General features: G+C 45.2%; 1 protein-coding gene across 1 annotated transcript in view; it reads left to right on the forward strand.

Moving 5' to 3' along the window:
- SCARF2 (scavenger receptor class F member 2) overlaps positions 1–17,615 on the forward strand; it is a 168,268-nt gene that overhangs the window by 120,386 nt on the left and 30,267 nt on the right. The window contains exons 8-9 of the mRNA XM_030218832.1: positions 6,788–6,905; positions 15,111–15,232. Of these exons, the coding sequence (XP_030074692.1) occupies positions 6,788–6,905; positions 15,111–15,232 (240 nt within the window). The remainder of the gene's footprint in view (positions 1–6,787; positions 6,906–15,110; positions 15,233–17,615) is intronic.

The following is a 17,615-nucleotide window of genomic DNA, read 5'->3' on the forward strand; positions in this document are numbered from 1 at the left end:
ATAGCTCAAAGTTTGAAAATGAAGTCCTTCATATGGATCCATAAGGAGAGCTCAGAGGCAAGAATCGGCCCCAAATTCTCAACTTCAATTAAGAGAGGAATAACAGCCTCATGCTCAAACAGTGAATTGACAAAATTACTGTTCATCTGTTCATAAAATGCCGAGGCACTAGGTATGATTGTGTCTGATGACCTAAAGGTGGCCAAACAGGTAGAGAGGGTGATGGTCAAAGCCAAAGTATGTTTGGGTACATGAGGAAAGGGATGACCAGCAGGAAGAAAGAGGAGATGGTGCCCTTGTATAAGTCTCTGGTGAGGCCCCATTTAGAGTACTGTGTGCAATTCCAGAAAGATATAAACAGGATGGAGTCAGTCCAGAGGGCGGCTACAAAACTGGTAAAAGGTCTTTGCCTTAAAATGTATAGGGACAGGCTTATAAATCTCAACATGTATACGCTGGAAAAGAGGCAGGAGAAAGGGGATATGATAGAGACTTTTAAATACCTCAGTGGCATTAATGTACAGGAAAAAGGGGGCATATGATGAAGTTAAGAGGAATCTAAGAAAGTATTCGTTCATGGAAAGGGTGGTGGAAGCATGGAATGGCCTCCCGGTGGAAGTCATGGAGACGAGGCCTGTGTCAGAATTTAAGAAAGCGTGGGACAGGCACGTGGGATCCCTTAGGACAAGGAGGAGTTACGGGTTGCTGAGGAAGGGCAGACTGGATGGCCCTTATCTGCCGTCATGTTTCTATGTTTCTATATGCATTGAAAGTGCTTCCTGCCAGGAGCTATTCATACAGTGGCAAAATACAGCCACCTCTATTTGAATCTATAGTTCTATGCTGTCCACGGAGAACCCCTGTTACAGGTAAGCAGTTATGCTTTCCCAGGCATCAGTGAATGAAATTGTTCACCATGGTCTTCGCTTGAATACTACAAAAAATGCAGATCAACTGAATAAATTGAAGTAAACAAGCAAGCAAGACTGCAGCAGGCAAAGATACTTCTGGGACATAGTAACATAGTAGATGATGGCAGAAAAAGACCTGCACGGTCCATCCAGTCTGCCCAACAAGATACATTCTTATGTGCTACTTTTTGTGTATACCTTACCTTGATTTGTACCTGTCCTTTTCAGGGCACAGACCATATAAGTCTGCCCAGCACTATCCCCGCCTCCCAACCACCAGCCCCGCCTCCCACCACCGGCTCTGGCACAGACCGTATAAGTCTGCCCAGCACTATCCCCGCCTCCCAACCACCAGCCCCGCCTCCCACCACCAGCTCTGGCACAGACCGTGTAAGTCTGCCCAGCACCATCCCCGCCTCCCACCACCGGCTCTGCCACCCAATCTCGGCTAAGCTCCTTAGGATCCCTTCCTTCTGAACAGGATTCCTTTATGTTTATCCCACGCATGTTTGAATTCCGTTACCGTTTTCATTTCTACTAAGCCTTGTCAAAATGAAATATTAACTGTTGCTCATCCCAGAAACAGCCAGAATGATCAAGTTGTTGCCAGTATAACAAAGAAACACATTCTGACCAGTCGCTGTTCACTACTACTAGTACTTATCATTTCTATGGCGCTACTAGACGTACGCAGCACTGTACACTGGACATGAAGAGACAGTCCCTGCTTGGCAGAGCTTACAATCTAATCAGGACAGACAAACAGCACAAATAAGGGATAAGAGAATTACTAAGGTGGGAATGATAAAACATGGGTACTGAACAAATGAGTAAGGGTTAGGAGTTAAAAGCAGCATCAAAAAGATGGGCTTTAACCTAGATTTGATGACGACCAGAGATGGGGCTTGACGTTACGGCTCAGGAAGTCTATTCCAGGTATATGGTGCAGCAAGATAAAAGGAATGGAGAAAAGTTTTCTTCACTCGACGTGTAATTAAACTCTGGAATTCGTTGCCAGAGAATGTGGTAAAGACGGTTAGCTTAGCGGGGTTTTAAAAAGGTTTGGACGGCTTCCTAAGGGAAAAGTCCATAGACCATTATTAAATTGACGGGGAAAATCCACTGCTTATTTCTGGGATATACAATACAAAAGGTAGCAGAGATTATAGCGGGCGTGTCTCACATCTTGTTGATATATATGTTTTTAAGGGGAAGTCTCATAAAGTCACTGGGGTTGTTTGTGACACCAATCACGGCGTGACCCTACTTAGTGACAGTTATAATCATCGACTAACCCTCCACCAACCACAATTATTGTATCTTTTTTATTTATTTATTGCATTTGTATCCCACATTATTGAATTGAAGCGGTGCAAAGAAAAGCTACAAGAATGGTATGGGATTTGCATTCCAAGACGTATGAAGAGAGACTTGCCGACCTGAACATGTATACCCTGGAGGAAAGGAGGAACAGGGGTGATATGATACAGACGTTCAAATATTTGAAAGGTATTAATCCGCAAACGAACCTTTTCCGGAGATGAGAAGATGGTAGAACGAGAGGACATGAAATGAGATTGAAGGGGGGCAGACTCAGGAAAGATGTCAGGAAGTATTTCTTCACAGAGAGGGTGGTGAACGCTTGGAATGCCCTCCCATGGGAGGTGGTGGAAACGAAAACAGTAACGGAATTCAAACATGTGTGGGATAAACATAAAGGAATTCTGCTCAGAAGGAATAGATCCTAAGGAGCTTAGACGAGATTGGGTGGCAAAGCCGGTGGCGGGAGACGGAGATGGTGCTGGGCAGACTTATACGGTCTGTGCCAGAGCCGATGGTGGGAGGCGGGACTGGTGGTTTGGAGGCGGGGATAGTGCTGGGCAGACTTATACGGTCTGTGCCAGAACCGGTGGTGGGAGGCGGGGATAGTGCTGGGCAGACTTGTACGGTCTGTGCCAGAACCGGTGGTTGGGAGGCGGGGCTGGTGGTTGGGAGGCGGGGATAGTGCTGGGCAGACTTATACGGTCTGTGCCAGAACCGGTGGTTGGGGTCTGTGCTCGGAAAAGGACAGGTACAAATCAAGGTAAGGTATACACAAAAAGTAGCACATGTGAGTTTATCTTGTTGGGCAGACTGGATGGACCGCGCAGGTCTTTTTTTGCCGTCATCTACTATGTTACTATGATACTATTTGCAGGCTCAATGTGGCTTTCATAGTTTTGTTAGTAAAGACAGTTATAATCATCGACTAACCCTGCACCAACCAGAATTATTGTATCTTTTTTATCTGTTTTATCCTTTTTATCAATTTATTGTTTCATTGTGGAGGTGTTTAATTCAAGATCTCTGTATGTACACTATAGATTCATATGTTGGACGATGTTGAAAGAATATAACTAGGCTGTACTCATTTTACAAATAGTGAGTATAAGATCATAACTTAACTTATCTTTCCAGGTGCTAATGTCTGGGATAAGCAGCATAAAATGTATTGTACTGTTTTGGGATCTTGCCAGGTATTTGTGACTTGGATTGGCCACTGTTGGAAACAGGATGCTGGGCTTGATGGACCTTTGGTCTGTCCCAGTGTGGCAATACTTATGAGTCTGGAGTTAGCGGTGGAGGAGAAGGGTGCAGATAAGAGAGATTTACCCAGTGAACGGAGTTCCTGGGGAGGACTGGTGGAAGATATAAGAGTGGAGAGGTACTGAGGAGCTGCAGAGTGAAGGCACTTGTAAGTCATTAAGAGGAGTTTGAACTGTATGTGGAAACGGATAGGGAGCCATTGAAGTGACTTAAGGAGAGGGCTAACATGAGCAAGTGACACTGGTGGAATATAAGTCATGCAGCAGAATTGTGAACAGATTGAAGGGGCGAGAGATGGCTTAGTGGGAGACCTGTGAGAAGCAAGCTGCAGTAGTCTAAGCGTGAGGTGATGAGTGTAGATAACAGTTCTGGCAATGTGCTCAGAAAGGAAAGGAACAATTTTGGTGATATTATATAGAGAAACGACAGGTTTTAGCAGTCTGTTGAATATATGCAGAGCAGGAGAGAGAGGAGTCCAAGATGACCCCAAGGTTACGAGCTGATGTGACAGGGAGGATGTTCAGCAGTTCAGTCATGATGTCTGGTAAAACGTTGGTACTTGGCAGAACGTCCATTCATTTTGTTCAACCAGGAGTAAAAGTAGACAGCAGATATTACTGAGATATAAGCTATCTGAATATTTGATAAGAACAGAAGAGTAGCCTTACTGGGAAATGGATGGGACTTGGTATACCACCTTTCTGTGGTTTTTGCAACTACATTCAAAGCAGTTTACATAGTATATACAGGTACTTATTTGTAGCTGGGGCAATGGAGGGTTAAGTGACTTGCCCAGAGTCACAAGGAGCTGCAGGGAGAATTGAACCCAGTTCCTCATGATCAAAGTCCGTTATACTAACCACTAGGCTATTCCTCCATGACAGACCAAAGGTCCATCAAGCCCAGTATCCCGTTTCCAACAGTGGCCAATCTAGATCACAAGTACCTGGCAAGATCCCAGAACAGTAAAACAGATTTTGTTTATTTATTTTATTCATTAGGTTTTATTTACTGCCTTTTTGAAAGAAGTCACTCAAGGTGGTGTACAGTAAGAATCAATCAAACAAACGTAAGCAATAGACAATTACAGCAGTAAAAATATTGAAATGACAATACAAAGTATGGCATAGTATACTACTTACAATGTCAACAATATGTAGGGTATGTAGACAGGGTAAAAGCAAAGATGGAACAGATAGATAGTAAGAGGACTTAGAAAAGGTGACTAATTTACAGAAAGTTGCACATGAGGTCAGAGAGATGATTAAATGTTATGTTATTTTGCTTATCCTAGAAATAAGCAGTGGAGTTTTCCAAGTGCATCTTAGTAATGGCTTATGGACTGTTCTTTTAGACAATTATCCACACCTTTTTTTAAAACCTGCTAAGCTAACTGCTTTTACCTCATTCTCTGGCTATGAATTCCAGAGTTTAATTACATGTTGAGTGAAGAAATATTTGTTTTCTGGTAATTAAACTCTGGAATTCGTTGCCAGAGAATGTGATAAAAGCAGTTAGATTAGCAGGGTTTTAAAAAGGTTTGGCTATTTTCCTAAAAGAAAATTCCATAAGCCATTATTAAAATGGACTTGGGGAAAATTCACTGCTTATTTCTAGGATTTGCAGCATAAAATGTATTGTACTGTTTTGGGATCTTGCCAGGTACTTGTGACCTTGATTGGCCACTGTTAGAAACAGGATTCCTTGATGGATCTTTGGTTTGCCCCAGTATGACAACACTTATTTTCTTATGAATACTGAGACCCCTCTCACTTAGGGTGACTTTGTCCAACAACCCCTCCTCGGGCTCTCCTTTGGGCCGGACCCTCCATTCCTTAAGCAACCATGAGTTCTGGTACTTCTTTAGGCCCTTAGGCTATTTGGGCTACAAAATAACATTGGCAAGCAGGCTGTTGGTGATATGCAAATTAGGCCTTCCTCCTAGGCCCAGGCATGTGCAAATCAGCCAGTACGGCCCCCCTCCAACCAGCACTTTGTGATACTTCACCCATGAATACAGCTTTTTTCATCCAGAAATCTCAAACTGAGCCATCCAGTGCACAGTCATAGAACAGAGCCAGTTACACACATAACATAACTCATTTAACAATAATTGCTGTTAGGCACTAATTAGGGCTAATGTGAAGTTCTGCTCATAACAGACTTGTGCCCCTGTTGTATAAACAGTGCCTCACTCGTATTGCACGCAAATGCAAAGGGGGCGTAAATGTAGGAGGGGCATTGGGTGCTAGGCACGTTAATGGGGAGGGACATAGGTGTGTCAGGGGCATTAATGTGGGAGGGGCATGGGGCACCAGGCATGTTAATATGGGAGGGGCATGTCTGGGTCATTAATGTGGGAGGGACATGGGGGCATCAGCAGCATTAATATGGGAGGGGCATAGCCATGTCTGTAGCATTATTGTGGGAAAGCATGGGGTGTCAGGGGCATTAACATGGGAGGGGCATGGGGTGTGTCAGAGGCATTAACATGGGAAGGGCATTGGGAGTGTCAGGAGTGTTGACATGGGAGGGACATGGGGGTGTATCATGAGTGTTAATGCGGGAGGGACATGGGGTTTGTCAGGAGTGTTGACATGGGGGGACATGGGGATGTATCAGGAGTGTTAATGTGGGAAGGGCATTGGGAGTGTCAGGAGTGTTGACATGGGAGGGACATGGGGGTGTATCAGGAGTGTTAATGTGGGAAGGGCATTGGGGTGTCAGGAGTGTTGACATGGGGGGACATGGGGGTGTATCAGGAGTGTTAATGTGGGAGGGGCATGGGGTGTGTCAGGAGTGTTGACGCGGGAGGGACATGGGGATGTGTCAAAGGCATTAACGTGGGAGGGGCATGGGTGTGTCAGGGTATTAATGCAGGAGGGGCATGGGCATAAAAGTGACGTTAACGTGGGAAGGGCATTGGGATGTGTCAAATGTGTTAACGTGGGAGGGGCCTGGGGTGTGTCAGGAGCATTGTACCCTACATTGTACCCTACAGTGGTGGGATCCAGGGTCCTATTTTATGAAGGCACATGGTGGTGTTAGAAAATAAGCTTAGAATAAAGGACCCTGCAAATCAGGCTGTTTATGCTAAACATTTGTCCCAAATATTCATTTGATTTTCTAAAAAGTTGTCATGTGGTAAAGTTTCAGCTAACATCGATTTGGTCATTCCTGCAGATTTCCAGCATGAAACATGTTGATGTGATTTCAAACACTTCAGCCACTTCGCTGTGTGTTCAGGCTTCTGCTGTTCATATTTAAGGGCTTATCTTGTCTGTTTACAGAAGTGAACCAGCGCATGGGGGTCATAGGTGCTGGGGTCCTGGTAACGATGCTACTGATTCTTTTATTCTGCCTCTTCTGCTGCTGTTGCATCTGTCGCAAAAAAGAGGGAATGATGGAGTAAGTATGTGTCTTATATCCCTCAGCACTGATGCTGCTGCAGAGCTGTTTAATCTGTTGTGTTTGAAGACCTGTTCCTTAAAGGAAAGGAAAGCATCTTCTTGCAACTTATCTGTTAGGAACAAATAGGAACAAGCAAAACCTATTTGCTCTCCGGAAGCGAATATCTCGCTTGTAAATGTAGGTTGCTTAGAGCCTGCTCCGGTGTAAAAGACCCTGTTCCCACAGTTCTTTGCTCATTTTACCTGCTTCACAGTTTACTTAATGCCTGTGAATATGTGTTTAAAGTTATGTGAATATGTTCTTGGATGTCTGCTTTGCTTTCCTATAATGGAGGTCTTTTTGTCATTTAAACTACTTAGACCTTTTTTAGAGAGGGCAGTAGTATATCAAGTTTAAATAAATTGTAATTAAATAGCGGAACATATAGAAAGTTTATCAAGATATGAAATAATAAAAGGCACATTCAATTCACCTTTTCCTCAGTCTCTGCGCTGGGTTAGAGGACTCCTGGGATTCAGTCTTCTGCTGAAACCAGGCAGAATACCTTGTAGCTTTGAGGGACTGGACGCAGAGGCAGGCAGTGGGGCCCTCCATGTCTCAGCTTCTGGGGGTGTCCTATGAACTCTCCTCTTCTTGTCCAAGATAAATGGTGACTCTGTCTTGTCCTTGTTTCCTGGCTCCTTTCTCTATGTAGTTACTAGTGATTTCTTGGCTTTCCCCAGAGCAATGTGCTGTAATGACTTTGGAAGCTAAAGACAGGAAACTGGAAATGGTGATACTTCACCAAGCCCGCTTTGGCAGTCCATGAAGGCTTCTTTGATTCTGGGTTACGTTGATAGCCCACTTGTGTATAAAGTTTAATAAGAAACTTTATTTCTGTATCAGCATTACAATCATCATTACATCATAAGACTCCTGAAGCAGGTGCTTAGCTGGCGAAACATGGCCGCTGTGTCGAGTCGTTTTTGAAGTTTTATAATAAAGACTCTAATCCACCTATATGTCTCCTCCGTTGTTTGGGAGGAGCCAATTCTCCCTACTCCTTCTCTGCTGCGATTGTCTTGCGCAGGGACCAAGTGCACCTCCACCCTTTCTGTGGCTTTTGTCCTGCTTCTGGGAAGCTGCAGCATTCAGGGCTGGTGAAGTTTAACCTCTCCAAGCCTCATGTATGAGCTGCCTATGTTTTTTTTTTCTGTCCTTGACTTTGTACCAGAGGCAATGAAGGGTTAAGTGACTTGCCCAAGATCACAATAAGCAGCAGTGGAATTTGAACCCTGGCCTCCCTGGTTTTCAATCCACTGTTCCTCCTCTGCATAAGTGGTGACCACTTTGACATGCAGAGCTGGTGAACTTCAGACCTTTCTGATCGATACATCTTATACAAAATTTCAACAATAAGGTGATTATACAGTAATACAGTAAATGACTGCAGGTAGCTGTCGATGATCCTTCCTAAGGTGGAATCAGATTTGCAATTAATCAGTCAATTGTTCTGCCATCATTTCTCCCTCAGCCACATGCTCGTAACAGTGAATTTGGATTGGAAAAGAGTCTGAGCTTCAGTGTGACACTTCTGCATGGAAGCTGCGAGTTGATACCACACTTCCTGTGCAAGTGCAAAATGGTTAATCCTTCTGTACGTGCACATCTTTATATATTTTACAAAAGAATGCCCCCCCCCCCCCCCCCCCCCCCCACCGGTATTCAAAAGTGTTTGACTAGCTAAGATCAGCACCTGGCTGGTTAAATGCCCCATAACCGACTATCTGCGAATTATCAGTGGGACATGGCCATGACCCGCTGAAAATTCACGGTTAGTGGTTAACCAGATATATCACGCAATATGACCGACTATCCGCCGATTTTCAGCGCATGTTTGACGGTCATATTTAGCTGCGTGAATACCAGGCCTAAATTTGGCCGGTTCAAACTTAACCGGCCAGAGCTGAATATTGTCTTGGCTGGTTAAGTTTGAATTGGCCAAAAATAAACCGGATATTTAGTGCCAGTCATCGTAAACAACGCTGACTGTGGGAGTTTCCTGGGGTCTATGAATATCGGGCCCTCCATATCCAGCAGAGCCTTCTGTAAAATACAGGAGGGACCGAGGGTGTCCTGACCTGAAGTTCTCAATTGCAATCTCAATGAACTATTTAAAATGGGCCTGTCATTAACGCTGGTATTGCTTTAGGAATGAAATAAGTGGCCTAGTGGTTAGGGTGGTGGACTTTGGTCCTGGGGAACTGAGGAACTGAGTTCGATTCCCACTTCAGGCACAGGCAGCTCCTTGTGACTCTGGGCAAGTCACTTAACCCTCCATTGCCCCATGTAAGCCGCATTGAGCCTGCCATGAGTGGGAAAGCGCAGGGTACAAATGTAACAAAAATAAAATAGATACTATTGGAGATTCTACATGGAACGTTGCTACTATTGGAGATTCTAGATGGAATGTTGCTACTATTGGGGACTCTACATGGAATGTTGCTATTCCACTAGCAACATTCCATGTAGAAGGCTGCTCAGGCTTCTGTTTCTGTGAGTCTGACGTCCTGCACGTACGTGCAGGACGTCAGACTCACAGAAGCAGAAGCCTGCGCGGCCACATTGGTGATCTGCAAGGGCCGACTTCTACATGGAATGTTGCTAGTGGAATAGCAACATTCCATATAGAATCTCAAATAGTAGCAACAGTGGAGGAGTGGCCTAGTGGTTAGGGTGGTGGACTTTGGTCCTGGGGAACTGAGGAACTGAGTTTGATTCCCACTTCAGGCACAGGCAGCTCCTTGTGACTCTGGGCAAATCACTTAACCCTCCATTGCCCCATGTAAGCCGCATTGAGCCTGCCATGAGTGGGAAAGCGCAGGGTACAAATGTAACAAAAATAAAATAGATACTATTGGAGATTCTACATGGAATGTTGCTACAGGCTTCTGTTTCTGTGAGTCTGACGTCCTGCACATATGTGCAGGACGTCAGACTCGCAGAAGCCTGCGCGGCCACATTGGTGACCTGCAAGGACCGACTTCTACATGGAATGTTGCTAGTGGGACTCTGGGCAAGTCACTTAACCTTCCATTGCCCCATGTAAGCCACATTGAGCCTGCCATGAGTGGGAAAGCGCAGGGTACAAATGTAACAAAAATAAAATAGATACTATTGGAGATTCTACACGGAATGTTGCTACTATTGGATATTCTACACGGAATGTTGCTACTATTGGAGATTCTACATGGAATGTTGCTATTCCACTAGCAACATTCCATGTAGAAGGCTGCGCAGGCTTCTGTTTCTGTGAGTATGCGCGTACGTGCAGGACGTCAGACTCACATAAGCAGAAGCCTGGGCGGCCACATTGGTGATCTGCAAGGGCCGACTTCTACATGGAATGTTGCTACTATTGGAGATTCAACATGGAATGTAGAAGACTGCGCAGGACGTGCAGGATGTCAGACTCGCAGAAGCCTGCGCAGCCACATTGGTGATCTGCAAGGGCCGACTTCTACATGGAATGTTGCTAGTGGAATAGCAACATTCCATGTAGAATCTCAAATAGTAGCAACAGTGGAGGAGTGGCCTAGTGGTTAGGGTGGTGGACTTTGGTCCTGGGGAACTGAGGAACTGAGTTTGATTCCCACTTCAGGCACAGGCAGCTCCTTGTGACTCTGGGCAAGTCACTTAACCCTCCATTGCCCCATGTAAGCCGCATTGAGCCTGCCATGAGTGGGAAAGCGCAGGGTACAAATGTAACAAAAATAAAATAGATACTATTGGAGATTCTACACGGAATGTTGCTACTATTGGATATTCTACACGGAATGTTGCTACTATTGGAGATTCTACATGGAATGTTGCTATTCCACTAGCAACATTCCATGTAGAAGGCTGCGCAGGCTTCTGTTTCAATGAGTATGCGCGTACGTGCAGGACGTCAGACTCACAGAAGCAGAAGCCTTGGCGGCCACATTGGTGATCTGCAAGGGCCGACTTCTACATGGAATGTTGCTACTATTGGAGATTCAACATGGAATGTAGAAGACTGCGCAGGACGTGCAGGACGTCAGACTCGCAGAAGCCTGCGCGGCCACATTGGTGATCTGCAAGGGCCGACTTCTACATGGAATGTTGCTAGTGGAATAGCAACATTCCATATAGAATCTCAAATAGTAGCAACAGTGGAGGAGTGGCCTAGTGGTTAGGGTGGTGGACTTTGGTCCTGGGGAACTGAGGAACTGAGTTTGATTCCCACTTCAGGCACAGGCAGCTCCTTGTGACTCTGGGCAAATCACTTAACCCTCCATTGCCCCATGTAAGCCGCATTGAGCCTGCCATGAGTGGGAAAGCGCAGGGTACAAATGTAACAAAAATAAAATAGATACTATTGGAGATTCTACATGGAATGTTGCTACAGGCTTCTGTTTCTGTGAGTCTGACGTCCTGCACATATGTGCAGGACGTCAGACTCGCAGAAGCCTGCGCGGCCACATTGGTGACCTGCAAGGACCGACTTCTACATGGAATGTTGCTAGTGGGACTCTGGGCAAGTCACTTAACCTTCCATTGCCCCATGTAAGCCACATTGAGCCTGCCATGAGTGGGAAAGCGCAGGGTACAAATGTAACAAAAATAAAATAGATACTATTGGAGATTCTACACGGAATGTTGCTACTATTGGATATTCTACACGGAATGTTGCTACTATTGGAGATTCTACATGGAATGTTGCTATTCCACTAGCAACATTCCATGTAGAAGGCTGCGCAGGCTTCTGTTTCTGTGAGTTTGCGCGTACGTGCAGGACGTCAGACTCACAGAAGCAGAAGCCTGGGCGGCCACATTGGTGATCTGCAAGGGCCGACTTCTACATGGAATGTTGCTACTATTGGAGATTCAACATGGAATGTAGAAGACTGCGCAGGACGTGCAGGATGTCAGACTCGCAGAAGCCTGCGCAGCCACATTGGTGATCTGCAAGGGCCGACTTCTACATGGAATGTTGCTAGTGGAATAGCAACATTCCATGTAGAATCTCAAATAGTAGCAACAGTGGAGGAGTGGCCTAGTGGTTAGGGTGGTGGACTTTGGTCCTGGGGAACTGAGGAACTGAGTTTGATTCCCACTTCAGGCACAGGCAGCTCCTTGTGACTCTGGGCAAGTCACTTAACCCTCCATTGCCCCATGTAAGCCGCATTGAGCCTGCCATGAGTGGGAAAGCGCAGGGTACAAATGTAACAAAAATAAAATAGATACTATTGGAGATTCTACACGGAATGTTGCTACTATTGGATATTCTACACGGAATGTTGCTACTATTGGAGATTCTACATGGAATGTTGCTATTCCACTAGCAACATTCCATGTAGAAGGCTGCGCAGGCTTCTGTTTCTGTGAGTATGCGCGTACGTGCAGGACGTCAGACTCACAGAAGCAGAAGCCTGGGCGGCCACATTGGTGATCTGCAAGGGCCGACTTCTACATGGAATGTTGCTACTATTGGAGATTCAACATGGAATGTAGAAGACTGCGCAGGACGTGCAGGATGTCAGACTCGCAGAAGCCTGCGCGGCCACATTGGTGATCTGCAAGGGCCGACTTCTACATGGAATGTTGCTAGTGGAATAGCAACATTCCATATAGAATCTCAAATAGTAGCAACAGTGGAGGAGTGGCCTAGTGGTTAGGGTGGTGGACTTTGGTCCTGGGGAACTGAGGAACTGAGTTTGATTCCCACTTCAGGCACAGGCAGCTCCTTGTGACTCTGGGCAAATCACTTAACCCTCCATTGCCCCATGTAAGCCGCATTGAGCCTGCCATGAGTGGGAAAGCGCAGGGTACAAATGTAACAAAAATAAAATAGATACTATTGGAGATTCTACATGGAACGTTGCTATTCCACTAGCAACATTCCATGTAGAAGGCTGCGCAGGCTTCTGTTTCTGTGAGTCTGACGTCAGACTCACATAAGCAGAAGCCTGCGCGGCCACTTTGGTGATCTGCAAGGGCCGACTTCTACATGGAATGTTGCTAGTGGAACATTCCATGTAGAATCTCAAATAGTAGCAAAGGTGGAGGAGTGGCCTAGTGGTTAGGGTGGTGGACTTTGGGAACTGAGGAACTGAGTTCGATTCCCACTTCAGGCACAGGCAGCTCCTTGTGACTCTGGGCAAGTCACTTAACCCTCCATTGCCCCATGTAAGCCGCATTGAGCCTGCCATGGGTGGGAAAGCGCGGGGTACAAATGTAATAAAAATAAATAAATCCAGTATCTTAACTGCACCTGATGGCTTTAGCTGCCAAGTGAATTATCTTTAGAAGTCAATAACAAAATTATTTTCTTTAGTACTGTTGTTAGAAAGTGTCTAAGTCCAGTGATCTGCTCATGCTGAAATATTAGGATTTGCTCTTCATGTAAAGTTACAACTATTTCTCTAATCAGGAAAAGGGTCGCTGTCCTGAATACAGAGTACTTTTATGCTATGCTGCCACTTAGTGGTTATTTTCATAATTGCATTTAGGGGGTAATTTTAGAAGCAGGTAAAATGTAGGTGCATCAAAGATTGTGCCTAATTTATCTTCATGTAAGTATTTGTGGGGAGGGGCTGGGGCAGAGTCGTAGTGTATACCTGTACTGTATACGGTTGTGTGTGTTGTACCTATAGACCTTTGGAACAGGTGCAAATGTGTGTGAGAGACATGGAGGCATATTTTCAAAGCACTTTGGGAGGCTAAGTTCCATAGGTTTCTATGGAACTTTGGGAGGCTAAGTGCTTTGAAAATAAGCCTCATGGTGCTTTTCATGGCAGCTTGTTTTATGATGGCAGATATGTACCTGTGTGACACTTTTACCTGGGTGTCCAGCTGTGAAATTGCCCCCTATGAGGGTAATTTTTATAACAGGATGCTTAGGTTAGCAGGGCAGGAAGGCGCTATTTTGTACAGGCATATTTACGCAGGGGTGGACTTACCATTCGGGCAACCGGGCCGTGCCCGCAGGGCCCAGAGGCAATGCCCAGATGCCCAGCATGCTTTTATCACATTCTCTTGCAACGAATTCCAGAGTTTAATTACACGTTGAGTGAAGAAAAAGTTTCTCCAATTCATTTTAAATATACTGCTTTGAAGCTTCATTGCATGCCCCCTAGTCCTAGTATTTTTGGAAAGAGTAAACAAGCGATTCATGTCTACCCATTCCACTCCACTCATTATTTTATAGACTTCTACATATCTCCCCTCAGCCGTCTTTTCTCCAAGCTGACGAGTCCTAGCTGCTTTATCCTTTCCTCATAGGGAAGTCGTCCCATCCCCTTTATCATTTTCATTTCTCTACCTTCTCTAATTCCACTAAATCTTTTTGAGATGATCCCATGATATTATATATATATATATATATATATATATATATATATATATATATATATATATATATATATAATATTATATTTCAAAATGCAGAACGTGAGGAAGAATGATGAAAGATCTAAGGGGACATGTTGAGTGATATCAGTGGCATGTGTCGGTCGGAGCTCTGCTTTCTGCTTTATTGTAATAGTTGATATTTCCAGTGCTGTAACTCAGATGACCACTCTCTTCCACCAGTGTCCGACTCTTCAGAATTCATTGCTGCAGTTCTGAATATTGCAACATTAGTGCATGTCTCTTGGTGGTTTCAGTCAGTAGAACTCTAACTATCTTCTAATAATTTTCAAAGGCCTTTTACCAAGGTAAATACTGTAGGCTCTCTGCAAATTGCTCCATTTCACCTGACAAAATTGTGCACAGGGGTCAACAACATGTCTCGGTCAGATGGGCACAGGGACAGAGTCCTGCGAGAGGAGGCACATATTCAAAAGTGTGGGCATTGTTTTTCAGGGGAAAAGATATCTCCCGAAAAGCAGCTGCAGATCTCTCTGGGTACTTTGGCCCTAGGCCCTGATGAAAGGCAAAGTGCATGTGCACTTGAAAATTACCTCATGCTTGTGTGCTTTTTATGCTCTTAAATTGGCCTTTACTGATGGGCATTTCAATACTCAACCATCACCAGGAAGACAGAGTCCAGATGTACAAAGCTGCCCCCACTCTCCCATCATCACCCAAAGTTTTCTGAAGTATCCTACAGAGAGGATGAGCTGCTGGCACAGTTTGTCTTTTTGCTTTCTCATGCATACCCTGAGAGTCGCTGGGTTAATAAAACTTCTCTTTTTACAGCACAGACCAAGAGCAAGCTACAGCCACCAAAGCCCAGAGACGCCTGTGTGGCTGCTTCAGCAGAATCACCATGAAGCTGCCTTGTATCCCACTACATCGCCAGAAGCTGCCAAAAGTTGTAGGTAAGACTCCACTGCTAGATTGCAGAGCACACATGATGGTATCATATAACTAAAACACCAAACAGCGGGAAATGACAGACGATAGGATAAGCAACCAAACTTTATTGTCAAATTTTAGTTTGACAGACTCTAATGACTCGACACGGCACTGTGTTTCGGCACTGTCATGCCTACTTCAGGAGTCTGAGGAAAAAGAGTCCTGCTGAATGGCAACAGACAGTAACAATGAAAAATGTTTGGCGGTCTTGAAAACAACACAACAATAATGCAGCAATTTGGAAGTAAACCAGTATGCACCACAGTGTACGCTTCAACCCCATACAATTGTCTCTTTGCGTTCTTGAGAAGATTGTTTTGCAAGGTGCATTGTTGTTTCATGCACTCCAAACACACTAATCCTTGCCCTGCAGTTGCTGCCTGCCACTGCCACAACATCTGTTTCCTAGTCCCCCACCTCCCACGGTCCAATATCTTCCCTCAAACCTCCTTCCCTGCCAGTGCTGCTGCTTCATGGTTCACTGTAAAAGAAGGAACCATAACATGTTCCATGGGGCCTCCACACCTGGCTCTATTGAACGATCTGTCATATCCCAACGGCGACAGGAAGTGTGTGTCAGAGGAACGGGGATGTGACAAAGCGTTCAGCAGCATGGGAGTATGAAGTCTCCACAGTATGCATTGCTGGTTTTTCTTTTGCTGTTGCTGCCATGGCAGGTAGGTAAGTTTTAGAGAAGGAGCCCTGGGGGAGGTAAGAGTGGAGATGATGTTGGACCTGGGGCAGGTAAGAGGAGACAGAGAGGGAGAAGGATGGACTCGGGAGAGGGAAGAGGAGAGAGAGGGTGAGATGCTGGACTAGAAGGAGGGAAGGGGAAGGAGGGGGAGACACTGTCTGGGGGAGGTAAGAGTGGAGATGATGTTGGACCTGGGGCAGGTAAGAGGAGACAGAGAGGGAGAAGGATGGACTCGGGAGAGGGAAGAGGAGATAGAGGGTGAGATGCTGGACTAGAAGGAGGGAAGGGGAAGGAGGGGGAGACACTGTCTGGGGAGGTAAGAGTGGAGATGATGTTGGACCTGGGGCAGGTAAGAGGAGACAGAGAGGGAGAAGGATGGACTCGGGAGAGGGAAGAGGAGATAGAGGGTGAGATGCTGGACTAGAAGGAGGGAAGGGGAAGGAGGGGGAGACACTGTCTGGGGGAGGTAAGAGTGGAGATGATGTTGGACCTGGGGCAGGTAAGAGGAGACAGAGAGGGAGAAGGATGGACTCGGGAGAGGGAAGAGGAGAGAGAGGGTGAGATGCTGGACTAGAAGGAGGGAAGGGGAAGGAGGGGGAGACACTGTCTGGGGGAGGTAAGAGGGGGGAGAGAGAGAGAGATGCTGGACCTGGTATTTAAGTATCCTGGCCTCTCCATTTGCACATGGGGTTGCTTCTAAAATAAGGGTCTATATATTATATTTATGTTGATTTGTTGGTTTATTTTTATATTTGTTGGCTACTGAATTACGGTATTGTTTTGGTATATTACCCTAATGGCGTTTATGAAAGGCAGTTTTATATATAAGTTATACTGTTTCAAGTTAAAATATGTATAATACATAAGTAATGATTTATTACCTAAACTCATCAGTGTTTGTCAATGAAAACCAATACAAGTTGGGAAAATAGGAGAAAATCCTTAAGAGATTAGAAAAATAGAATTAAAGAAGCAAAAAGGTCTTACTATGCCAAATACATTGGCCAGTTTTCTCAAAACACAAGGACACTTTATACCCTAGTTAATAACCTGCTAAACACACAACCTCTAACCATTGGCAGTGAATCAGACCAATGTACAGCCCAACTTGAAAATTACTTCGCAAAGAAAACCATCAAAATTAGAAATGATCTAAAAGGTTCCAAAATCCCAATTACAAATCTTGTCAGTATCTCTAGCATATCATCTAACTGTCTTCCAGCTGACAGAACATGGTTCCGCGTTAGGAGTTACGGATCAAGAAAGGGATCTGGGTGTCGTCGTCGATGATACGCTGAAACCTTCTGCTCAGTGTGCTGCTGCGGCTAGGAAAGCGAATAGAATGTTGGGTGTTATTAAGAAGGGTATGGAGTCCAGGTGTGCGGATGTTATAATGCCGTTGTATCGCTCCATGGTGCGACCGCACCTGGAGTATTGTGTTCAGTACTGGTCTCCGTATCTCAAAAAAGATATAGTAGAATTGGAAAAGGTACAGCGAAGGGCGACGAAAATGATAGTGGGGATGGGACGACTTTCCTATGAAGAGAGGCTGAGAAGGCTAGGGCTTTTCAGCTTGGAGAAGAGACGGCTGAGGGGAGATATGATAGAAGTGCATAAAATAATGAGTGGAATGGATCGGGTGGATGTGAAGC

Source organism: Microcaecilia unicolor, chromosome 11 (genome assembly GCF_901765095.1).
Source record: "Microcaecilia unicolor chromosome 11, aMicUni1.1, whole genome shotgun sequence".
Lineage (NCBI taxonomy): Eukaryota > Metazoa > Chordata > Amphibia > Gymnophiona > Siphonopidae > Microcaecilia > Microcaecilia unicolor.